At 40.8% G+C, this 26400-nt stretch overlaps 1 protein-coding gene across 1 annotated transcript in view; it reads left to right on the plus strand.

The window, feature by feature from the left end:
* The first annotated feature begins 1396 nt into the window (after window positions 1-1396).
* The window catches only part of LOC119725462, a 57241-nt gene continuing 32237 nt past the window's right edge, over window positions 1397-26400 (plus strand). Inside the window, exons 1-5 of the mRNA XM_038196870.1 lie at window positions 1397-1840; window positions 21668-22069; window positions 23040-23137; window positions 24031-24135; window positions 25194-25271. Coding sequence (XP_038052798.1) covers window positions 1756-1840; window positions 21668-22069; window positions 23040-23137; window positions 24031-24135; window positions 25194-25271 — 768 coding nt within the window. The 5' untranslated portion in view covers window positions 1397-1755. The remainder of the gene's footprint in view (window positions 1841-21667; window positions 22070-23039; window positions 23138-24030; window positions 24136-25193; window positions 25272-26400) is intronic.

Genomic DNA, 26400 nt, shown 5'->3' on the forward strand with positions numbered 1-26400 from the left:
TCGCGTCCTACATCCCTGTCGAAGATTGACTATTGGCACACCCAAGTAAATAGACCCCAAGTCCGTCCGCCGAGCTCATTCATGTATGAAATTGACACTCAAATTTATTCTATATTGGAAAATTCTGAGAGCCATGGAAATAGGAAATTGAGATATAAGATATGAGATAAAGAGATATGGCAATGCACATTCTGGACATGGCTTGAGGCTTCCAAATTAAGAACATTTTGGATGCAATCGGGCCCGCATGTGGCGCTGTAACGATTACCCAGTTTTGAAGGGATCTTTGTTTTCAAGTAATATCCCTTTAAAGTGTCTTTAAAAAAAACCAGCTACGATATTTGGTGTTTATATTGGTTCTTTATTTTGCCGCTAAGGGCGCACGACCGTATGGATTCCAATTGGCCAGTGTACCCTCCTTATAAGTTTAAAGGGAATATAGGACATTTGGATTTTTTTAACTGGGTGGATTGAGGGAGGGGGGGGGGCAGTTTTGGGTTCGTAGATGCTGAAAAAAATCAAGAAAACAATCACGTTCTTGTAGTCTGGTTCCCTGACCCTGCACTTAGGATGATACGGAGCAAGTTAAAGACGTCGCAGAGAGTTGTAAGGTCAGGGAATCAGTCTAGCTGGCCTGTACCCGTTCACAGGTGTGTAATCGATTGCAAAGAAAATGTGGACTAACTAAATATGAACAATTGAGATCAGTGTTTGAAAAAAAGCCAGTTTTTTTTCCAATGCTGGTCTGCCTTCCAGCGTTGGAAATTGATACGAAAATGCCATTTACTTTTCTTGGCAAATTCAGCACAGGTGCCATGATTTTAAAGTTGCACTAGCAGTTTTGTAAGGTATTTTGTGATAGTTTTTTTTTGTTTTGATATTTGCAAATGTTGTATATTCCCTTTAAAACTTTCCTGTTCCTTTTTACTTGTACGAAAAAAATATATTTCTAACCTGAGATTGAACTTAAAGGTCTGTGCACTTATAGAATCCGTTCATTTGGTTTGCTAACAATTAATCCCTGTGTATTATATCCCACCTACCCCGACCCGACCCGGATTTTCCCCTGCAGCATAAACACTATTTCTCTCTCTCTCTCTCTCTCTCTCTCTCTATATATATATAATTATCTCCCCTACCTATCAAAAGACCATAAAAGGGCACTGCAGAACGTGATATCGTAAAAAAAAAAAAAAAAAAATCAGTAAATCAACCTTTAAAAGCCAATCATTTACATACGAATGGTTTTTCATATGCCGAGTGAAAGAGGGAAAATCCCTGCGCCTGTATTTTGTTACCTGTAGCCGATGGAGCGTAGCGGTACCTTTTGTGTGGCGCGTCGCTTTGGGTTTCTGAGCCATTCAATACTCCCTGTCGCAGACACTGGTACAAAGTAATAATAATCAAACAAGTTTTGTGCAGAATGGTACAGTCAGATGTTTTTAATGGAGCGCAAGAGGAAGTATGTAGCTGATAAAATCAAAATACATGTCGTAGTTGTGTAGCCATTCGCCATTTTGAGCTGAGTAACCACAGCGTGTTGTTGGAAAACGGGGAAAAAACGTCAGTATACCTAGCGTGGTTTACACATGGAAAACTCTTGTGGAATATAATAATAGTGCCTCCGATGAACTTGTCAACTTCGATATTTTAAGTTACTGGGGAGGTGGACGTTTACTAGGCTGTAAAAAGAGGTTTTGAGCATTGCATGTTTGCGGTACCCGAAATGTGAAGCGAAAGGCGATCGTTTTCATCATGGCGGATTCACGAGGAAGTATGTTCGTCAGCGGGTTACTTGCGACTGTTCTGATGGTATCTGTGTGCAGGGCTGATGGATATGGTAAGTCAATACATTTTGCCCATATTATCGTTTGAAGAAATATATACCATCCACTTGTTTTCATTCAGTAAGTGGAGTAAGTAAACTATACGTGAGATATTCTATTAATGTAGGTTTCAAAGTGGGACGTATTTTCCTGTCCCTGTTGCTTTGGAGCTGTGTAATGTGCCATTCAACTATCATTCAGAATGACTTTAAATGATTTTGTTTATTTGTTGAGTATGTTGTTTGGCTTTTCATGTCACTCTTAGGACGACTGCATTATAAGATAATACACAACAATTTGCTGTTCACGTCACCTTTAATAATGGTAAACCCTGATCAGTGCAAGGCACTGCTTTCCATGGAGGCCTTCAAGTTAATGAGAACCATGAGACCCATTATGTAGCACCTTTTAAGCATTTACAAGGTGCTGCGGCGCATATTGCAGCCACTGCCAGAAACACGGGGGCAAACCCCTTTTCTTACCGATAAGTGTAACTGGGTTCTTTGACGTGCATTACACAACACACGGGACCTACGGCTTTACATCCAATCCGAAGGACGAAGCAATAATGGTAAAGCGCCTTGCTCAGGAGCGCAAGCACCATGTTCCCACGGTCAGGATTCGAACCCATGTACCACGGCACACGAGTCGAACACCGTAACTATTGGACCACAGCAACCCACTTTCAATCATCGAAAAACAAAGCTACCATTTTTTATTATGAAATACCGTACTTGACTGTAAGTGAATAACAGTCTCAGGCATCCTGTGAAATCCTGACCCATGGTGTGCTGTCATTTTCAAGAAGAGGTATTTTTTTAACAGTTTCGAACCACAGTCGGCCGACCCTCGTTGAAAAAACTGACCTTTTGTTATCCAATTATAATTGTTCCTAATTGACTATATGCAGTTAGTCCACATTTTGTTTGCAATCGGTTGCACATCCCTGAACGAGTGCATACCAACTAGTCTGGCTCCCTGACCTGACAATTCCCCGACGTCTATAAATTGCTCCGTTTCGTCTAAAGTAGGGTCAGAAAACCAGACTACAAGAACAGCATTTTTCCCGACTTTTTCCAGCATCTATGAACACAAGACCTTGAACAGGTCAGTGTAACAATATTTGCAGTAAAACACTATAACCCCCAAATTCAATCATTTCTGAAACTTACAGCAAAAAAAATGTTGTACAGGGTGAGTAAAACAAAAAAAAATCCTTTGGAAACGTTCTTGTTTCCCACGAAAACGGGGAAAGTTACCACATTTTTTTCTTCGGCCAACATTGGGTCTGGGTATTGACCACCGTCTGTAAAGGTTTTACTGATATTAAGCCATGCATGCAAAGGGTGCAGGCCTTTCTTTGGGACTGCCCCAAAACACTACCTACACAATGTTTCCTAATATATTTGAGCGAATATGTAACGTCATTTAATAGCCACCACACTGTAAAATAAGTATACAAAACAACGTTTCAAAGTAGCCATGACAAGGCCACAGCTTACTATACTGTCCAAAAGGCATTGATGGCCAGAACGTTTTATGAAACATGGATAGAGTACAAGGGGACGTTAAGTTAGTAGTTAATCCGAAAATACTAAGTTAACACTCCATTGGAACGCTCTAATCCACCCGGGGAGGGCTAAGTTACGCCGCCCGGGTGGCGCAATTTGGACTCGCAAAAGGTGGAGGTTAGGCCAAAAAAAAAATATTCGGTCTCTGGTCAGACCAAAGTTCCGGAATTGACGCGGCCACGCGGCTTTTTTTTTTTTTCTTCAAGCTTGGATTGTACAGACAAGGTGGGTCCTTTTTTGCTTTTTTGGTGTCCTCATGTACATTGGTGTCCTCCATAATTTGCCTTGGTGCTTTCGATCATTTGCCTTGGTGCAATTTCCCATTTCTTGGTGCTCTTTGGTAAAAAAAATTGAGGAGGTGCGGAAATAGAGGGCGCTGTTGGAGCTACCGCGGAACATTTTGGAAAAAAAAAAGATCGACGCGCATGATTAAAATCGACGCGCGCGCTGACCAGAGACCGACTTATTTTTTTTTTGGCCTTAAGCGCAAGTTGCGCCAAAGATAACGATCTCCCCCTGCAGCGCTGAGCCGTGAAGTACCATTGGAACGCAACTGACCTAGTGCTACTTTCTGTATTAGCTTATTCGCATCGACCCACTGCGTAACACCATGGAAACACAGATTTGAAACTGGCATATTGCAAAAAAATCGGAAAATATAGGCCGAACAAACTACGTGTCCGAATGGGCTGCGCTGCAGTTAAACTCATGTACATGCATGCACAATACACTTCATGCCCAATTTCCGGACACCAACCCCTGCTTTATTTTCGATTCAAACAACATTTTACGATGAAAAAAAAAGTCAGTGTTTTCATTGGACAAAATGCCTGAATTACGGTTAGAGTAACGGAGTCATCAATAAAGAAGTTCACTTCTTACTTGAGAAAGTCGAGGGAAAAGTCCGAAAGACAAGGGCACCGTTCATGGTGCTTCAATCATGTCCATGATTCAACCATACAACTCCACTACTCCACTTGCATTCATACGTGGGGAATAATCAGTCATTATCGTCTTTCTCTTCCAACAAATGCCAGTGAAATGTTTCGCCTATGCTCTCTTCGCTATCCTCGAGATAATCATCACGATTTTTAAAGCATTGCATTTTGTACAACTAAATCTGAAATCTCCGAAAATCGCACAACATAATGATTTTTTCCACTGAATCGTTCACAAGGCTACCCCTTGCCGACCGGCCATGTGGTAGCGGACGGTACGGTGCGGTACGTAAGCTGTTACCATTGCATATTCGCACGCATGTGCGCCACAGTGATTTTTCCATTTCACCTGTCAATGTTTAATCTTATGTTCAGTCGGAGAAGGTACCGATCAGTGTTAATGCCCTGTGTGTCTACCGTTGAAACACTCCAATAACGACTGGTAAAAGAGATTAAAACTACGTTCGCGATGATTTTAACGTGCCATTTCCGTCGACTTTTCATCGGCTTTTTAAGCCACTTTTTCATCATGTGCTTCGCGAAGTGCCATCGTAACTTTTCTGTTTGAACGCAAGCTGTATTTGAATTAAGGACTCCTTATCTACAAAAGCCCAAGGGCAAATGAATTTGTACCAACTTGCGCCTCCGTCTGAACGTACACCAAGACACGGTCGGTCAATTTGGAGAACACCTTCTGGAGGTGAGGCAATCTAACGCTCGGACGGGCGCACAAACGCTAAGTGAAGCAAACAAGAATCTGAGCAGAACAGTGAAAATGTGAACCTTATCAATAAATTCAGTTTTAAGTTCAATACACTTTGTTCCATTTAATTGATGTCCTTTTATGTTATTCCTTTTATTTTCTTCATTGTCCAGAGGCCCATTGTTGCCATTGTATTGGTTGTGTTTTGAGTGGAGTTACAACGGAAGGCCTTATACTTTGCATGCATGCCTGAATATCAGTGAAACTTTTACAGACTGTGGTCAATACCCAGACCGAATATTGGCCGAAGAGAAACGTATAATAACATTTTCCGTTTTTGTGGGTATCCAAAGGGACATTGGTTTTTACTCACTCTGTATATTAACACGTGTAAAATATCAGTTGCTTCTTTCCAAAAAGCAACCTACCAAAATAACCTGTAATCAAAAAGCTTACTTGGATTAAAAATCATATTACACAACTCCCCGTTGGGTATGTTGTCGTTAAGAAGAAATTAAAAAAAGTCGGTGATTTCCAACTTTCAGTCAATTGACTGATAATTTGGAAATTTGCTATCAGCGAAGTTGTGCTGGGTTTTTCCACATTTTTTTTTCTCGAAAAGTGTCACATTCGCTGAGCTGAAACTTCAACAGGTTAAGTTTGAACATTCTTATTGATATAGGTTTTGAGTGGTGTTATTATTGAAAACGAATAAAACGGATGGAAAGCAAGTAACCCGTTAACAGGACAAAAAGTGGTCCTCAAGTCTATAGAATTACTTACATGTAATTACTGCGCATTTCAACAGAACGAAAAGGTTTGGACCTGAGATATCGTACGAGTTGGGATGTATAAGCAAAACAAAACAAACAAGATAACGTTGAAGGTGTCATTGTTTTTTCCTTCTAGCATATAGGGGGCTTGCTAGGGTTGCAGTTTGTCAGAATAAGACAATCAGAAATTCACCTTAAAGGAATTCCCTTAAACATTTTACCCACGCAGACGAAATTACAAGAGTTTTTGCTACGTTTGTATTTAAAGGCTTGTAATTACACTAGTAATTTGCTTTTAATGCATTTCCTCCGTATACAAAACAACAACACCACTCGAAAGAGGAAGGATGTTCAAAACTATAGCCTTTTTGAAGTTTCAGCACACTGGAAATGATTCTTTTCGAGGAAACAGGGAAAAACCATGCACGTGCTTCTGTTTTCGTCAATAACATGTTTTCTTTTCGAAACCCCCCCCCCCCCCCCAGAAATTGACTAATCATTGGAAATCACCTACACATCTTGATTTCTTCTTGATGAGATCAACCAGACGGATTAATTACATGGGGGGTTTAAATCCTTAATCAAATTAGGTTCTTTAATCCAATTATGTTTTTCGCTCATAATTCGGTACGTTCTTATTTGAATAAATGCTTCGCATCTTTTGCCGCCCTAAGGACGACTTGTGACGGAAACGTCGACATCAAGCAGACAAATAATGCTCAGGTAACACAACTGAGATTTAGAGTGATTCTCTTACCACAAGTGACATCTCGAAATAAAATAATCGCAACGATGCTCACGTCACCCACGACGCGACGACAATTCTTTGTCGAAGACGTGATCATGTGACGTCTTCAAATTGGCGGTGGGCGTGTTGATAATAACAATCAAACGATCTTCGACCATTTTATTTGCCGCACGCTGATTCGATACACGGTGAAATATGATGATCCGGATGCGCGAACGACGTCGTAGCTTCACCGTGTGAGGTAAAGTTTTGCAGCGTTTTCTACCTCGCGAGGCTGTGAGTCAAATAGCTCCCCTTCTGTCCAGTTGGACTCACCGTGAGCGGGCAACCTGAGGTAACGTGCGGAGCCAAAAAGAACTAGCCAATGAAAACACATACTCTGATCACGTGATTTCAAGACGACGGCCCCTACGAAAGTGTCAGCAACGCTGTAAGCAGGGGTGGCGGAACTGGAGGGGGGGGGGGGGAGGCGCTTGACTTCTCCCCCAGATTTTCCCATGCCAACAAAAGTGCCACTCTTGCGGGTATACATGTAAAAGATGAAAACAAAACTGCCCCTCAAACATGCACAGGAAAGCATATGATCGCGTTTTAGAGAAATTGCAAAACAACTGATGGCCAGGCAGGTAAAAAAAACTTGTCATTGCATTTTTGATATCGGGTGACCGAACATCGTACAAACAAGGATAATCTGGCAACAAGTCGACAAGTTCGTCATCTGAAATGTAGTCGGTGACAACGTTGCTGATGGCTTCGGCCGCCATAGTAAAATCACGTAAACAAAGTACTTGCTTTCATCGACTTGTTAATTTTGTTTTGGCTCAACACGTAGCTCAAGTTTGCCGCACACGGTGGGTTTTTGAAACAGGATAGATATTTGCATCACGGCCTAAAACGCATGCGGCAATAATTGACTGCACAACGGGGATATTTTGTGAGCTGTAAGTACATCCTGAGCTAACGGCCTCGAAAGGCTTATTTTTTTTTTTGCTCAGCAGATAGCTCTCATGTGCGACGTGCTTAAGAGTGCGAAGCTTAAGGTCGAAAATAAATTGAGGAAATAGTGCATAGTACACTCTAAAACAACCCTGGTCAGATTGACCCAGCATCCGGGTTCTATTAGGCGTGAAACTTTTCAGGGTCAAAATTGACTTGGTTTCCGGGTTATTTTGACCTAGAAACCTGTGACAAGTGTGTCATTCTGATCCAGATATGTGGTTTTTTTTAACGTGAAAAGTGTCAGACCAAATAGAACCCGGATGCTGAGTCAATGTGACCAGGGAAATTTAAGAGTATACTTTTACAAACTTAAGTCGCTGTCAGGGGTAGGGGCGCGTTTAACCTTCAGGTAACCTCCCAAAGGATATGTTTTGCACGGTGAAGTACCGGTATTGTGTCAGCATCGGATTGTGTAGTTAACAGTAGGATTTTTTCTAACTTCTATATGGGCAGTGACACTTTCGCCTTTTCAGATTTTCACCGCTTATTGATATATTCTGTAGAGATTCTCGATGTTTGTACATATTAAAATGTGATATTATTATATTAAAATTGGGAAATTAAGGCAATTAATAATTCCCTTTATTATAGTCTGTGGATTGTCAATTTCCTTTCCGTTGAGAATGCGCATAGGGTCATTTTGCTCTTTCTGCATTATTTTTTTTTCTCGTTTGCAGCAACAACATTTGTTGAAATCAGAAGTACGGTTCAAAACAATATCCGTTGAGTTTTAGCGCAGATATGCATTTTGAAAACAAAAAACACAGGCACGTAATAACATTTTGAAAATCACCTTCAATTATTTTTTTTTTGATCGATTGACACCTTTTCTGGCTGAATATTTTCACAAGGTACGTCTCTAGGACATGCCTTATATCTCCGTTCTCCGTGTTATTAGTAATGTTCATAGTACCTGCCTTCAGTTTGCAATTATGCCTCAGCCTTCGTTCAAATAATTTAAATAATTTTCAATAATTATGTACCATTTTGTGAAAATAATTTTCGAGAAACATGGGCCTTTAAACTCAATGGTCACATGCTAGATTTCGCCAGGGTGTGTAGAGTTTAACTTTCTGACGCTCCAAAATGTTGGTATCCAACATTTTTTTGTTCCGTGTGGAGACTGTGTATGTCATTCATAAGATATACTGATCAGCGATACAAGATCCCTATAAACTAGAATCGTGAAAGTCAAAGTGGCTGATGATATTCAACCCAATCAAGTGTCATACCCGGGTATCGACCAGAACTATCAACCAGGGCTGGCTGATTTAAATCACTGATTTAAATTACGATTTAAATCAAATGATTTTTTTTATATAAAAATCACTGATTTAAATCACTTTTTTGTAAAAATCTTATTTTTTGGCAAAATCAATCGATTGAGGGTTATTTTAATCATTTAAATCAACTGATTCAATTTAGTTACGAAGTGTAAGATGTTCTTAACACTTTCAAACACCCCTACTTCATCACCATCGACTCCATTTAGGTTTTGCAAAATTACACGAAATTGTTGTTTTGATTAAGTCAAGATCTGAGTTTGAAACTTTTTCTTCTAAGTTTTTAATTTTAAAGAGAGCACACTCACCGTGACGTTTGTTTTTATATTCCTTGATCTATAGGAATCAACAGTGCTGGTGAAGGCTTACATGAACCATCAAAAGGTGTATTTAAAGTCCCAACTGATCTTTTTCTTAACAATTCTCCCTACAAATTTAGATTGAGATTTATATAAACCTTTTAAAGGTGCAAGGCCTGATTTCTGTTCTCCACCTTGGACCATCAATCAAACACTATAAGTCACACAATCAGTGCCGCCGGTTTTGAAATGAGAAGCATTTTTATAAAAACAACTTAAGAACTTAGAAAGATTAACTTAAGAATGAAACAACAATAATCAAGAACTAGGTACAAATTGGAAGCCGAATCAGACCGAACAAAGCCGAGTTATTTGGGTTCAGAGCAGAATAAAACCGAAATGTAGCGATTTTGTCTAGAATAACATGAGAATAAGCCAAGAATCATCCAGAATGACCCAGATTTATGCCGATTTAGTGTATTCGTAAGTTATTCGTAAAATTATTCCTACCTTTATTGACACATTCGTAATGATTCGGCATGATTCTGGACTGTTATAACACCAAACCTAACTCTGCAAGACTTGTAACAATGCTGGAAGAATATCCAGAATTAGTTACAAATACAACAAGAATAAACCAGGAATTGAAATTGGTTACCGGAACACCCCAACAATTTTGAACATGTCCAATATTGTCGGGGCGCTTCCCGATCTTTTCACCGAACTAACAGAATCATTCTGGGGCAGCCAATGCCCCGATTTACTTAAGATTTGCTGTTCGCTGCGATCAGCTTAAAAATCAGGAAATCGAATAAATCAGGGGTCCTGTACTCGACACGCTCTGCTTTCTACGGATCCCCTCCCCTTCACTGTCCTTATGTGTAAAGTATTTGTATTTGTGTGTTTGTTAATGCTGTTCTCTGCCTGTGAATGAAGTGGAAATAAATGAAGAAGAATTGAAAAACAAAATAACCGAGCATTAAGAAATAGCCTATACTTAACGCTGGTTCCGCCAATAGCATATGTTTCATTTTCGTTGGACCCTCATCTGAAATCAGACATTCACCAACTAGAACGAGTTAAAAGACGGGCAGTTTTGATCTATAATAGCTAGCACCAATGACAGTTACATCTCTACTCCACAACCCACGATGGTACCATTGCACAATGTACGAAACTTTAAATAGAAGAATAACTATGCTCAACAAGATGCTGAACAGCTGTTGATGTATCGGTTACAGACCGATAGTCCGAAGGTTCGATAGTCCGAAGGTTCGATAGTCCGAAGGTTCAATAGTCCGAAGGTTCGATAGTCCGAAGGTTCGATATTCCGAAGGTTCGATAGTCCGTAGGTTCGATAGTCCGAAGGGCCCATTAGTCCGAAATTATAATGTTAAGTAATCCGAAGATACGATAGTCCGTATAGACAATAAGGTTCGATAATCCGAATGGACGATAAGGTTCGATAATCCGAATGGACGATAAGGTTCGATAGTCCGAATACCGAATATATGGTAGGGTTCGATAGTCCGAATCGACAATAAAGTTCGAAAGTCCGAATTGAGAATAAGGTAGGATAGTCCGAATGATCAATACGGTTCGTCAGTCTGACACTTCAGACTGTCGGACCTTCGTTGATTCGCTATCAGACTTTATTGTCGATTCACACTATGGGACTTTATTGTCGATTCGGAATATCGGACCTTATAGTCTTTTGGGACTATCGAACCATGTTGTCAATTCAGAATAATGAACCTTCGGACTACATGTATTCGGAACCACATTTTTGTTTGGGATCGACTATTGAACCTTCGGACTGATTGACCTTATTCTAAATTCAGACTACCGAACCTACGGACAAAATGAACCTTCGGACTATTGCATCAAATGTTCGGATTAACTAACCCCCTATGAAATTTTGTGCAATCGGACTATCGAACCTTTAAAGAACCTTCAGAGGACTATCGCATCTTCGGACTGTCGGGCAGCCCCCGATGTATCATGTACCTGCAAGGGCCTTCGTTACGGCGGAAACCCAATCATCCGGGGACAAATGTCATATGCAAACTGAATCAATAATATGCTGAATCAGAACCTTCAAGATGCAACAGTTTCTTCCCAAGGGACAATCTAGGATTGAAACTGTCTCCCATCAAGTATCATTGCATCTGGCAAAAAACATCACACTTGACATTTTGAGTTCAACTTTCGAAATTGTTAAGTCGTTCCAAATATATATGACTTGAAGCTTTGCAAATGGCGGATAAGATAAAGTTGCAAGAGTGTAGAACTCTAGAAGTTCTACACTCAACCAACCGGTGGTTTCAGAACCACACTTCTTCCAAAAAGAGATTACTTTCCACATTGTGTTTCCGCAATCTTTCTACTTAATGGTTCCAAATAGAGATTGTTTCTTTTTCAATTGAATGTCGGAACCACAACGTTCAACAACAGTTTCTTCCCAGGGCAATCAAGGATTGCAACAGTCTCCCACAAGTATCATTCAATCCGGGAAAAACATCTCACTCAACATTTAGGGTTCAACTTTTCAAATTGTTGAGTGGTTCAGAATTATAATGTTGTTCTATTGTTGATGTGGTGTTTCGCAATGGCGGCCATGCCAACTGCAATATGTACTCAGCTTCATATTCAGACGTGGGGTGTGCATATTCTATGTTCACACTTCACAGCCAGCTATTTTGTTTGTCCCGTTTGTGCCCGCAGTCATCCATGCATTGTGAGTCCTATTTCTGCGGTGGGGTGACGAAGAAAGTTCACATACACTTTCAATAGATTCCTCTCATACAGCACGATACGGGTCAGCGACAACACTGGAATTGTGTTTGGCAAACTTTTCACGGTGGAACTGCTCTCGGTTTTGTGTCTGCAGTGTTCACTGTGTAAACTGGAATACATGGAAAAAGGGACACATTCAAAGTACATTTCCTTCATGGTCTTAGCATGGGTGTTGATGACGTCAGTGAAATATTCCTACCTTTGACATTTTTTTAACTATAGTTCCTTTCAAAAAGGCTCATCGGGTTCAGGATCTGGTGTTTCTTTTTGAACTTACCGAAATTAAGTGCTGATTGAGGTCGGTATTTCCCCACAAAATTCCCTAGCCAAATGACTGCGGTATTTGAAACTTTATGTGCTTTATATCCTAGGTGCATTGAATTTTGTCAGGAGGGGTAAAATCGAACCAGCTATATTGCAATTGCTATTTGTTACCAGGAAACTACCTAAAGATGCAAACCAAATATTGCGACTAGGGAACTTTGTGGGAAAACACCGAGAAACACCGTTGGAATTGGTGGTTTTCACATATTCTTCCGGTTCCCTTCTAAACTCCTTTTAAACTTTCCGTGATCATCGAGTTTACATATTGGCATATCTCTTTTGGATTTACAATAATTCGTTCCCAACTGCCTTCATTTGCATAAACGATAAGCCCCCCCCCCAAAAGTCTCCAATTTCTGGTCTGCTCGTGCATCGCCGTAGCCATGCGTGTCGGCAAAACTAAAAAGTGTTTCTTTTTTTCAATGTAAGATGATGTCTAAAACCGCCAAACTCACTAGTTTGACTGGAATCCTGCTGCTGTACAATTTTAACGTGTTTTTAGATGGGGTAGCGATTAAGTACAACCTTTATGTGTCCTCTTTTGGCTCCCATTTATTTCGCACTAAATTTAGTCAGGCACCAATCGCAGTCATCTGCAAAATCAGCCGATATTTGAAGAAAAAAAAAAGAAAAAAAAACGCGTCGAAGCACGATTTTAAGGCAGGCTCCATACCTGAAACCGAAGCCTGTTTTTTTTTCCAAATTAATTTTATCTTCCCGCAGTAGCATGGAGGTTTGCAGATAGATTGGTATAATAATGGTTAGTAGATTTTCTACTATCGCCCCCATAATATTATTTACTGAAAAAATCGCAAAAATCAAAGCACGCATGTGCTGTTGGTAGACTGAATTGGTTTATTGGGAATTGACGATCGCACATTGGTTTGGAGGATGTACAACCGTACGTACCCACGTTAGTGCTACTCATGCGGCGAGTGCCAAATGAAAAAAAAATCAACCAATTGCTGACTTAAAATCAAGACTAGGGCTAGGCCTGAAATAGATGATCAGCGAGCAATTGACAAGCAAAACTTTCTTACACTGAAACTGTATTACAAATTACAGTATTGAATCGGCAAATAAAAAAGGAAAGGTTGTAGTTCCCATTATGTATGGGAACTACAAGGGACATGTAAACGGTCCCTGTGTGGATTAGGATTCCCTGCTGTAGTTTACTGCACCTAAGGCCAAAAAAAAAAACGTATCCGGTTTCTGGTATGCGCGCGCGTCGTTTTTTTCAATGAAAAATGATGTCTCAAAACAGCCACACCCACTGGTTTGACTGGAATCCTGCTGCTGCACAATTTTAACGTGTTTTTAGATTGGGTTATGGTCGAGAATAAGCTTTATGTGGCCTTTCTGGACTCCCATATATTTGCACTAAGTTTAGTCGGGCACCATTTGCAGTCATCAGCCGACATTTGAAGCAAAAATATCAGGTAAAAAAAAAAAAAAGCCGCGTCGCCGCACCACTTTTTGGGCAAGCTCCATACCAGAAACCGGAGACTTTTTTGGGCCTTATGATTCCCTACTGTAGTTAACTGCACCTGATATGATATGACAAGAACAAATGATGCCGTATTATAAGCAATAATACGTTTGTTGTTCGAGTTTCCATGACCAACTTTGGGTGTGAATCATTAACGGATCGTAGAATAAATTAATAACGACAACAGTTAAAAGAAAAATTACGGTTTTATCGTGCTTATTTCTCTTTCAAACGAAAAAAAGCATAGGAAAATAGTGGTGTCACGCTTTGTTAGGTGTAAAATAATGACGTGACGTCATTGTGATCTCGGGACGATGTTTTCGTCTTCATCCACTTCAGATGCAGAATGCTTAAAGCACTCATTTAGAGATAATACTGAGTTGAAACGTTCTGCACTGGCAAATACAGACTTAGCTTACCGTACGCGTTTTCATGATGTAAACGACGTGTACAATGCTCCCGAGTTTGCATTTTTTTTATCTCCTGAGATCCTCCGGAATTTGAAATTTTGAATATGCCATCCTAAACCTCAAAAGAAAAATCAACTTATGCAGGAGCAAGTGTCATCACTTACTTAGGTTTTAAGCAAGATTTTAAAACCTCATTATTATTTTTTCAATCTTTTTGTGATTTGCAGCGCCACGAAATTTGGCAAAGCGCCAATTTTGGCTCCATTACATTACAATGATTGCCGACCAAAATGTCATCCAATGATTGTGCATTAAAACTGGTTTCGAAACGATTTTTGTTGTGTACCTGTTTATTTACAATGCTCTGCCTAGAGCCGGGCGCACATCTTTCCGATTTTACCGGTTAACGGATCACCCCGCCGGTACGTTGTTTTTCCCCACCGTTTTGGTTGGACCGATCCTGTTCTTCAATCGGTCACATGATGACAAAATGGAAGCCGTCAATTTGGAATCAATGGAATTCCTCTGTGTTCTTGATTGGTGAATATAAATATTGAGTCTGATGAAATCGGAGTGCTACCCGCACAACTATCCGGTGACATCGGATTCTGTGAAATCGGCTGCAAAAAACATCAATCATGTTTGATTTCATCCGGTCGCCCCGTGTACTTTCGGATAAGTGAGAATTTTCCGCGCACACCACTGCACGGTGGTATGATGGTCTGGTGAACCGGTAAAGGGTGCAGACCAGTAAATCAGTCCGAAATTACCTACGCCGGCCAAATCACGATTTGCATGCCCTCAAATTCTTCGGTATTTTAGCATATTGTGGGCCACGAACTTGAGGGTTTGTACAAAATATGGGTGGAAGCCGTGCAGAGGACTGCGATCTCGTATTTCTGTGAAATGTGGATGTTGATTAGGCCCTAAAATGGCGGTATTTTGCACTGGAGCGTTTTCAAAATGGCGATGGGCTTCAGGACTGCTTTTAGGGGTAATCATCTTTGGTCGGAATTTTCTCCCAAAGTTATGACTTAACCACCCCCCAGAAAATTGAACAGAAAATGAAAAATGATGAAATAAGCTTTAATTTGATGTACGTCTTGAACACCTCAGAGAGTTGTGAGTATTTTTCCTGAATTTTTGAAGTGGGGGCATTTATCATTTGGGTCTATGGAAACTTATTTACTGGTCTGCAACCTAAAATCGGAAGGTATGTGCCGCCGGGAGTTTGCATGCAGCAGCCTCACTGAAATAGCCCCCATTGGTGCTATGACCAGTCCACCACCCAACGGAAGAATAGAGTTGTCCTTGAATGAACTGTCGCGGGGCCGGTCGTCCGTTAAATTTTGTACTGAACGCCCATTTAAAACTCTTTTGCCCAATTAGTCCCCTTGTAATCGAGGCCGTGGGGCATTATCGTGCAATAAAACATGTAATGACCTGGTATGTTTGGGTAAAGATTGACTATAAAATATCTTCGCATCATGCAAAGGTGGCTATTGCGATGCTGAAAATACGCTGGAATAAGGTCAGTCGTTGTCACATTTGTGTGAAGGAGCGTACGGTACTTCACACAAAATGTGGTCCGTATATGAACGAATCTTTCAGAAATAGGGGTGTTAAAATGAATAGAATGATGAGCTGTAGCATGGAATATTGGATTTCATGAAATCTTGCATTATGTCTTTGAGGTAAATTGCCCAACATTAAGACATAATTGGTCTGCAAAAATGGAGGCACCGGCAGGTTAATGGAGTTAGACGAAGCCACAGGAATATTAAGTGTATTTTCTTTTTTTCAAATGAAGGGTCAGCATTTCACTATAGTTCTTTTTTTATCCACTCCAAAAAATACTCAGCATTATTCATATTTTGTTAATGTTCACTCAAATCGTATGTATTTTTTTTTTAGACAAAAAGCCTTTTAAATCGCGAGTGTTTGAGATTTGTGAAGATTCATACTGCGTATTTATATATTTTTTTTCAATTTCCAATATTATATGAAACCTTCTCTTGTTTTTCTTTAAATGGAAAGACAGGGTTTTTTATTTTAAAAGGGTAGCGTATTAAGTATTATCATTTTGGATGGTAATGCATGTGATATTTGATAGATTCTTTGGTTGTTTTGCGTCTGATTATACATTTAAAGAATCTCGCTTCTTAATTAAAAGTTGCGTTCTTTTTTGACAATTCTACAGGATGAGTCCAAAATATAAATCTCATATTAAAAACAAATGTTGCACCAAACATACTAATGACTTGAAAACCAATTTCATAAGCTACTTTAAAATAAAAAAAAATACTGAAATTGCTCAATCCGTTCAAAGAATATTACCATTTATACGTAATGACCCTAAAACATGTTTCGTCAAAAAAGAAGTTTAGTGTGTACTCTGACTGTTTGGAGCAACAAAGAAAACGACACAGAATACTTGTTCCAACAGCTGTCAACAACTATAGCAGACAATATCATTATTAGCAACCATGGTTAGGCAAACAATATGATTTATAAAATCCCCTTTTTTAATAATAACAGGCCTTCAAAAGGACTTTGTTGAATATTGTTAACGTTTAAACCTAGGTTTTATCGCCGGTGATGTTTGAAGATAATTGTGACGACGATTCTTGAAATCGCATTTTTGGACAGAAGAGGTTTTATGGTCACTGTGTTTAAATGTTGATATTCTTTGAACAGATTGAGCAATTTCAGTATTTTTTTTTTCATCTAAAAGTAGCTGATGAAATTGGCTTTCCGGTCAATATTGTGCTCAGTGCTATACATGTTTGTTTAAATATGAAATATATTTTTGGGGATTTGGGTTCCGCTTTTTTGACTCACCCTGTACTATGATGGAGCTACAAATGAAATTGTCCCAACCCCTCTTGAAATGCTAAACTCTCTCTCAAAAGTACCCCTCTCGCATAAACAAGATTGTACACCTTCTCGAGATGGAAATTTACCCCTCGAAAGCACAAATACCCCTCTCGTAATTATATATTAAAACTGTTCCCCTTTCACGATGGAAACAAATGGCCACTTAAAACAATAGTGCTCCTCTTGCGAAAACTTAAGAGATAACTGACCATCGAAAGCACAGTTAGTGCCCCGTTTGCAACATTAACATTGTGCCTCCTCTCCGAATGCAAATCTGCCCCCTTAAAAAAATAGTGCTCTTCACGAAATAATAAGGTCACTGAACTGGCCATCAAAAGCAACAGTGTCCCTCTCGCGAAAACAAAATTGTCTCTCTGTAGCTGGGTAAAAGTAACACAGAGAGCAAGATGGACACGCATTCCTAATTTGATCCTCGTCAGGTTTATAGCGAAAATAACGAGATCATTTCTTTTCCTCCACTATACACATGCGAAAGGTGCCCTTTTTCTGAGCAAGTGTCCCTTTTTTGTGCCCCTTCCCGTTTGAATAGCGTTCCGCCGCCCCTGGGCGCACACTCGTGATCGTACCATTGATACGACATGTTTGTGTCGCTTTTGGACCAGTGAGCTTGTCGCTCGTACCATTGCTCTATTCAGGGGGAACTGCTGACGTCAAGTTTCTTTGAGCCGTCATTGGATGTATAGAATCATTTGGGAACCTTGGTAATGCCCCGGATATGACCTCACCGAACTCATACAATTGATGGCAAACAAAATGTGGTGGGTTTTTTTGCTGCCGACTCCGGGAACATTATACCTTATTTAAGGGGAAGCCATTTCGATCGTGTTCCCAGAGCCTGGTTTATGAGTGGTTAACCGTTGAATTGGATGGTGCCAGACTATTGTATGATTCAAGCGCGTTCCAAGCCTCACTTTCGTTTTTTTTTCTTTTAAAAATGTGGCTAAAATATGATTTGTTTAATCCTAGATGTTAAATTATTCATCATAGCAGATTGGCAGTATTTTTCATGAAATTTTATTTCATTGCTTCTTGTTCTTCTCGCAAGTTCCAAAAATGAAGAGTATATCTCGCTTTCAAATATGGCCGGTAAGTGCGCAGATGAAAATGAAGTTATTGGATACGAGCAAATGGGAGACTTTTGAGACGTTGGTGGCAGCAAACAACACCGGTCCTTTTTCCATTGTTTGGTCACATTAGCATGCGCACTTTAGCTTAAACATTACGTAAACAATGGAAAGGGACAGTGTGTTTGCTGCCACCAACGTCTCAAATGTCTTCCATTGGAGGTCCATCCGATTTTGATTGAAAATCCAAGACGATTTGAAATGAAAAAAATGACGTACATCCGACCGAATTGAAAAAGTTCCGTTGCGGATTTTCACCGGCGTGATTCGTTTTTCCATGTGGCGAATGCAGAGAATTCGGAGGCGAGGGGGCGGGGCATGGCTGAAACATGGCCCGCCCAAGGCCCCGATTAAGTGTTTCGTAGGCCCTAGGCACCAGTGTTCCGAAGAACGGAGAAGGAAGGGGAAAGGAAGAGGGAATAAGAACAAAGTAGATAATGTAAATAATAAACACCGCTGCTTAAAACTCCGCGAAGCTAAAATCAGGTTCTGAAACCCATTGCAAAAGATTGTACATTTTGTCATGTCGGCACAAGGTGCCGCGCGAAGTCGCTTCATATACGGGGGTTGACAGCTACAGCTGTGCAAAACACAAGCACGTGCTCGCTCGCACAGTTACGAATTCTTATTAGTGACGACCTAAAATAACGAGGGGATATTTTGATAGAGAGTCAAGCTACAATTTTGATATTTGCGCCAAAGAGCATCTGCAATCAAAAAATGTCGCCTTCAGGGCTTCGCGCTCGCATATAAACAAAAAATCCACTATAGGATTTAAAGACCCCCCCCCCCCCCCCCCCCCCCCCCCCCCCCCCCCCCCCCCCCCCCCCCCGCTGTCTGGGATCAGGGAACGGGCCTGAACAAGTAATGCGCAAAGGTACTGAGCATGTACATGCAGTTTTGCAACAATGAAATAAAAAAAAATATAGCTGGATTGAATTTTGAATTTTGTATTTTCGAGCAATTTAAAAATTAATTTCGAACGATTACAGTACAAACTCTCAATATAACAAATTAATCATTCTTGCAATTGTCCTCCGATAGAAAAGAAAGAAAACAAAACAAAAAGTTATGTGGCGATGGCCAAGTCTTCAGGAGTCGGACTTATGACCCTAACTCAATGAGCCCCTTACCGACTTCCATATAGAACTCTTCCGGGACTCGGTACCCGGCCCACCACACCTCCTTCCCTGTCCATCCATGTAACTCGAAAGTCAGGCACCATAAAGGGAGGAAACGAGGTGGCACCCTAAGCCTTGCTGCCGAGTCAGCAAAAGAACCCCGTACCTATACGCAGATGCCAACCTGGATTTCGCAGACAGTCCCAACTTGTGAGTCAGCTTACCGACCGACCGAGCTAACTGCTGTTGGTAAATGACGACGGGAAATGAAAACTCTTAAATGACAGAACCGCGGGCCTCGAAAACCAAAACATGACACCAAGCGGGTTCGAACCCCTAACCCTGGATCCGCTGTCAGACAGCTTAACAAGTAGGCTGTTTCAGTAAGTGCTTTTCTCTTTGCGTTTAAAACATAATCTTTATTTCCGCCGTTGGAGAGTTACTTTGTGTTTAACAGCTGCATGAAAGATGCATCAGCAACGCGCAGTACACACGAATGCTGTTACGTAACTCTTTTCTTCAATCATTCTTATGTACCGAGCAGTTGACTATTCAGAGTCACTACGAGCAATTAACCTTACCAAGCTCCTCCTTATTCTGTCCCATCAATTATTGTTTCGCGTCGAGCGTCTTTCGGCCGGCACTGACATGTCGCGCTGATTGAGAGAAATTCTAGCAAGTTTCCCCTACCTCATTATATTTAAGTCAAACTACTGACCCGTTTACAAATATTTACGAGGGAATTTTGTTTGTCTGATTCTAATTCAGATCCATTAGCTAAAATTCATCCTTGAGAAAATTCATCCTTCCTTGTACTTACGCTTAGTCTAGGGAATGATGCCATTATAATACAATGTCACATTAACGTCAGCCGGTGGCATGATTAGAATCGTGACCACGCGAATGCAATGACGGCCAGTGGCGTAAATCTATGCCGGCGAATGGCGGGTGGGATGGGGGATGACCAAAATCATAAAATTCGGGCGATTCTCAATGCAGTTTGCCATGGAGAGTCAGTTTTTCAAATTACGGTCGACAAAACAAGGCCCATTTGAATAAGTGTCATTAAACAACTTTAGCTAATTGGCTTTACATTTGGGTTTACGTTCTGCCGCCTTACTAAAAACACCATATTGATACAAAGAAAAGAAAAAGGCAAATTTATACTCGAATCATATTCTTACGAAACTACGTACTGACCGGGCAGTTTTTTTTTTATCTCGAGGGAGCACATTTTGTGACCTAATGTGGCAAAATGAGGAATGTCCCCCAAAACCATGTTATGAGTAATCTAGCCAGAAGTTTGATACACTAGGAAAATCATGTAATAAGAACCGGAAAATGTCCCTGTCTAAAAAACACAATAAAGTTCTTTGGATATAGATTAGGCCTATTGGGAGTGGGGGTACAAGGACGGATCCAGAACACACTTTTGTTGGGGGGGGGGGGGGGGGGCTGTACAAACCAAGCCAAGCCAAACTGGTATAGGTCCTAGCTCTAACAGCCTGATGGCACCAATTCTCGAGGGCGTCATTTGTTTCTCAAAGTGGGGGTGGTACATACATGTGTACATGTATCTTGATCAATACTAATTGTGCGAGTGCGAAGCCTAAACGGTGCGGGGTTCGAGGCCCGCTTAAATGCCCCTGTAAAAAATGGACTCTATCGACTGCCAAAGTTTTAGCACAAGATCATCATTTAAACATCTTTTCCGAGTTTGGAGTAATTAAATCAGCTGTTCTGAGCTATAGAATCAAATGTAGGCTACATGTTTTTATTCAGGGACGAAAATCGTTGGGTAAGGCCATCAGTCCCCCCGTTCCCACCGATTGACGACCATGGTTGGCACCGTGCTTCAGAACGACAGACTTTACACGTACATTTTATACGTAGGGCTTATGTATAATACATGCTGTACAGCGTCAGTTGGTGAAAACGAAAATTCTGAGAGAGACCCTAAAACTCTTTTTTTTTCTTTTCTTTTTTTACTTTTCTCTGGGCGTGTGGGTGTGTGTGGGTAGGCCTATGTGTTGTATGGCACACTGCAGTATTTTCGGAGGCCTTCCCCCAAGTGTTCGTGAGCCCCCACATTTTTCGTAGGTCTACAGTGCCTACTATGCCTATTGGGTAATCCGGGCTTGCCCTGCCCTTTCCACTCCACCCCCCCCCCACCCCCCCCCCCCCACCCCCAACAGCTCTGGGAAAATTAGAAAAATCATCAGTACGAAAATGACCCCACAATCCTCGATACGCTACTCATTTCAGACTAAAATCAACTTGACTCTGACTAGTCTGCTTTCGGATTTTCTCCTTTAGAGAGTGAATAATCTCACCTCTTTTTTCGTTTTTCTTTGGTTACTTCCAGTTATCAAGTTGTCCAATTTTACGGTACACCGAATCGACCCCGCGGAATACCAGATAGGCGAAGACACCGACGTTACCTTCAGCGCAAATTTGACCACTGTTGACGCAACCCCGATGGACGACACGACAGACAACATTAACATCCTGTTTGTCGTGCTGAGCCTGAATGGCGGACAGACCCTCGGCAACACGTCCGTCGACCTCGCGTGGGACCGTCTGCAGGCGGGCAGGAGCGAAAACATCAAGGGCACCGCACGGGTCCGCGTCGGCTGGTCCGCCTGCAATGCATCGTCGGAGCCGAAGCTGTGTGCCGGCGTTCAGTCAGTCAACTTGCGCCAGGAGGACATGGATTGCTTGCAGCTGGGCAAGGACATCGCGGACGGAGGAGCTGGACAAATCAACTGTATGTACACAAATAACAACAAGTTTGGTGTCATTTTTCCCCATTTCTGAAGAACATTAAACTAGATGATTTGTGCTATGTTAAAGTTCCCCCTCCCGAAAAATATGTTCCATTTCGAAATTCCTGATTTTCTAGCAAAAGAAATATCCTGCTTTGAATGAGACATCGCCCCCAAAATCGGCCCATGTTTAGTTATTGAATTATTGCTTTACGATTTCAAATTCCGTTCTCGCGGGGTTGGCTAATTCCCGCCCAACAATGAAGATGCACGGACCGGGATCCAGACTGCTCGCAAAATGGATCTGTTTATATCCCCCCCCCCCCCAAAAAAAAAAAATAACAAATAACAAATAACAAATAACAAAATAAACAGGACTCGTTTATACTCCGCTACATCGGGATTCCTGTTTATTACGTCACGATTTACTATGTTTTGTTTGCTGCCCCCAACGACGACCTTTACACAAACTGCACGTTCGGGTCGAAACAGGACATGAAAAACAGCTCTCAAAAATACCTTTTGTACTAATTTCATGACAAACACAACTGACAGTCGTTTGTATTTCATCACACCATAGGCTACATATACCTAAAAAAAATGACGGGAATGTCTTCGAGCATTCCACAACCTCTTCAATAACTTCTTTTTTTCCATATATCCAAATATCAATAGCAAGTGATAAAAACAATCTGCCGAGAGCTTGTGCAAACGGAAAACCTTTTTTGCGCAATTTTTGTTTTCACCAATAATGCGCAGTTAAGATTGTTGTAGAAACAAACACAATATAGTGGAGATATACACCGCCCGCGGGCGACACACTAGTAATTCGGGACCTAAGACTATAAAATTATGTTGGTCAGAAGGTCAGATTTTGTGCAAATATGACATAATTAAGATTTAGTCGCTGACCACAAACTGGTGTTTCATACTGGTTACAAATTCTTTGCATATTTAATATTGTTCACACAGGTGTTGTGGGCGTCGAACCTTACATCATCGCACTGCCTATTGTGATGTTTCTGCTCCTCGCGATCCTCATCGTGTTTTTATGCTGGAAATGTATGAAGGTACGGGTATTTTAACAAAATACAGGGTGGTTAAAAAAAAAAAGGACACCCACTTTTGACAGCAATTTTCACCTACTTAATGAACATATTTGAATTATTTGTTTTTACATAGTAGTAAAGTATAGGCCTTAAACCATGCATGGTAAAAAAAAGTTAGTAAAAGTCGCAAAAGTAGTGATATTATGCTAATTTGAATACAAGTCACCAAAATCAGTCTTGTTCACGGGTTACTCTATGTAAATTGGACGTAGTTCATACAAATTAAAAAAACCTTCACACCAAAATATATTTTGCCCTGGTAACTTTTATTGAAGCTGTCAATTAAACATGCCAGTACTAAGATCATCTACTCAATGAGCTGTCGGCTTAAGTTCATTGTTGCATAACATTACATAACGTAACAATCAAATGACATGCCCTTTCAAATGTTAAGTTGGGCTTCATTGTTAGCCCGTTTTTTTTCAAAGCAGGCAAATATACACTTGTGTGGGTTAATTGAGTTGGGTTGGGTTGGGCTGGGCTGTGTTGGATTGTATGGATCGGGTTGTGTTGTGTTGGGTTATGTTGGATTGTGTGGGTTGTGTTGGGTTGTGTTGGGTTGGGTTGGGTTGGATTGGATTGGAATGGTTGAGTTAGGTCGGGTCAAGTCGGTTTGCATTCAGTTGGGTTGTATTCGGTTGGGCTGTCGTTGGGCTATCGTTGACGGATTTCATGCAGCTGCGATGTATTATTCAATTGTGATGGTTGGGTTTATTTTTAATTGGGCTCGGGCTATATACTTTAGTGACTTCATGTATAGCTGCACCTTAGCCGTTGGGTCACTTTGCTGCTTAAGTTCGGTTACTTATATAAGAACATTAATTAATTCTGTGGTGTATTCCTTTTCTTTCTAGCGTCGTCGTAACAATGACTTGTCAGATGGCGACAAACAGCCATCTGATTATTTGGCTCGATCGCGGAAGAGTCTTGCTCACATCTATGAAGACATTTCCCGACGGGTGAGCCATCTTGTTCCAAATATCTTAACTGATCTCCTGATGAACATAGTGGTCTTTAATTCTAGCACAAGGAGTCTGCCTCTCAACACGCTTTGTTCTAGAATGCGGTCTGTATTTATTGCCTTGTCACAGGCTTATTTTGGGGGAGGGGGGCAGGACTCGAACCCGCGACCTTTTTCGAGAGAGAGAGCAGTGTCTTAACAAATCGACTGCTCAACTTCCCCTTGATTTGTTGGTGTACTCAACGTGATTTGTAATCCACAGAAAGTGTTCGTAATAACGATCGTTCGGTATAGCGATTTTGAGCCGCCAGTACCCTCTGTTGACCAATAGTGAACTGGCATTTCTCACATCTTGTAGCCGCACGAGGAGTCGTCAAGAAACTTTACCATTGGGTTTTAAAATTGTTTTTGTAAATCAAATTAGATGTTGCACTTCACCGACGCATAAACATTAAACACCGTATACTCACCGTGTTCCCTCCCGAGTGAAAGTTGGAAAAAAATACTCGTGTGGGACTCGAACCCACGACCTCCTGCTTTCTGGTGCAGATGTCTTACCACTCGACCACCGAGCTAACAGATCGGTTCCATCTTATGAATGGTTTGCAATAGTGGAGAATCCATTTAAAGGGTGTCAAATCTGTGTTTTTTTTTAATATTTATTTGTACGTGGCAACCCTCACATTAAATTTACAAATCGGGTCTCAATGCTTGCCTATAAACCCAAGTGATAAGAAATCCTGTGGCACAGAATGTTGCTTTTGTGTCTAATTGCCGCTTCGTTTGATTACTCTTTGCATGGAGGATTTTATAATAAATGGATGCATAAGAACACGAACTGCTTCAAATTAGGTTTTGCCCTTCACCGACGTATAAACACTATATACTCAGTGTGTTACCTCCCGAGTGAAAGTGTTACCTCCCGACTGATTCTTTCCCAAGTGGAAAACAATCACCCGGGTGGGACTCAAACCCGCGACCTCCTGCTTTCTAGTGCAGATGTGGATTACTGTTTATTTTTCCACATGGATTACTATGTATGTTTTTCCCAATCAGGTTGCAAACGTGCACATGCCATTCAGGAGACCAGGACACACCCATGACGCAGAGAATAACTACCAAACCACTGTTTCAGTAAGTTACAGTATACTTCTTACCTTCAAAAAGAACACGAATTAGCCTCGTTGAACGCTCAATTGCAGGTTAAGTCTTTGAGTTAAAAGAGAGGAACTCAGGCCTTGAGATTCTTTACAGGTAGAATAGAATCCAAAAAGTAACCGACCAAAATATTGTTCAAAAGCTTACTTGGTTTAAAGATAGTAATGGCACTAAACTCTCTACAGGGTCAGTCAAAAAAGCGAAACCTTAATGTCGGGACTTCTGTTTTAGTGAAGTGCTGCATGTAGCAAAATCTTCCAAAATCTAGGATATAAAAGCCAAATTCATAAGCTTTCTGTTTAGTACAAGAATCAATCAAATCACTTACGTTCTTTTGAAGTTACGGAATTTTAAACACAAACACCGTTTTAAAAAGTTCTGTCCACGGATCACAAAAACGTGTGCGTTCTATCAGCAAAACGAAACAATTCACACACATCCCTATGTGATTTGTTTTCGTTTAGCTGAAAAAACACTTACCTTCTGTTGATCCGTGGACAGAACTATAAAACGGTGGTCGTGTTTAAAATTCCATAACTTCAAAAGAACATAAGTTATTTGAATGATTCTTATACTAAAAGAAAGCTTCTGTATTGGGCTTTTACATCCTAGATGTTGAAAGTGCTACATGCAGAATTTCACTAAAACAATGGTCCCGACATATGGGTTTCGTTCTTTTTATAACCCTGTATAATATTATTCCTTGAGGCATGCTGTCAATTTAAAGAAAACAATCAACGGTCATTCCCAAAGATGTGTCAAGTGACACATTTGGTTTGGTTTGTTTTGTTTGTTTTTTGTTGTTGTTGTTGTTGTTGTTGTTGTTGTTTTTAGGGGGGGGGGTGCTTTTGTTGACAGTTGGGTTGTAATTCGGCGAATCCGTGAATGGGTGCAAGGGAGTTTGTTTCTGCATTCAACAAGGGACGTTAAACAGTAGAGGACAATGGGGTCCCCAATTCCCGAAGGTCCCCGATTTGTGGCGATCGTGTAAAAAAACACATGGGAGGTCTTCCTAAAAAGTTAAAATACAAACAACAGAGGGATAATAGTGGGTCCCCGATTGCAGGCAAATACACACTTGTTTGCGCGCGGTTGGGTGTGATAC

This window comes from Patiria miniata, unplaced genomic scaffold, assembly GCF_015706575.1.
Source record: "Patiria miniata isolate m_02_andy unplaced genomic scaffold, ASM1570657v1 HiC_scaffold_19, whole genome shotgun sequence".
In the NCBI taxonomy this organism is placed as follows: domain Eukaryota; kingdom Metazoa; phylum Echinodermata; class Asteroidea; order Valvatida; family Asterinidae; genus Patiria; species Patiria miniata.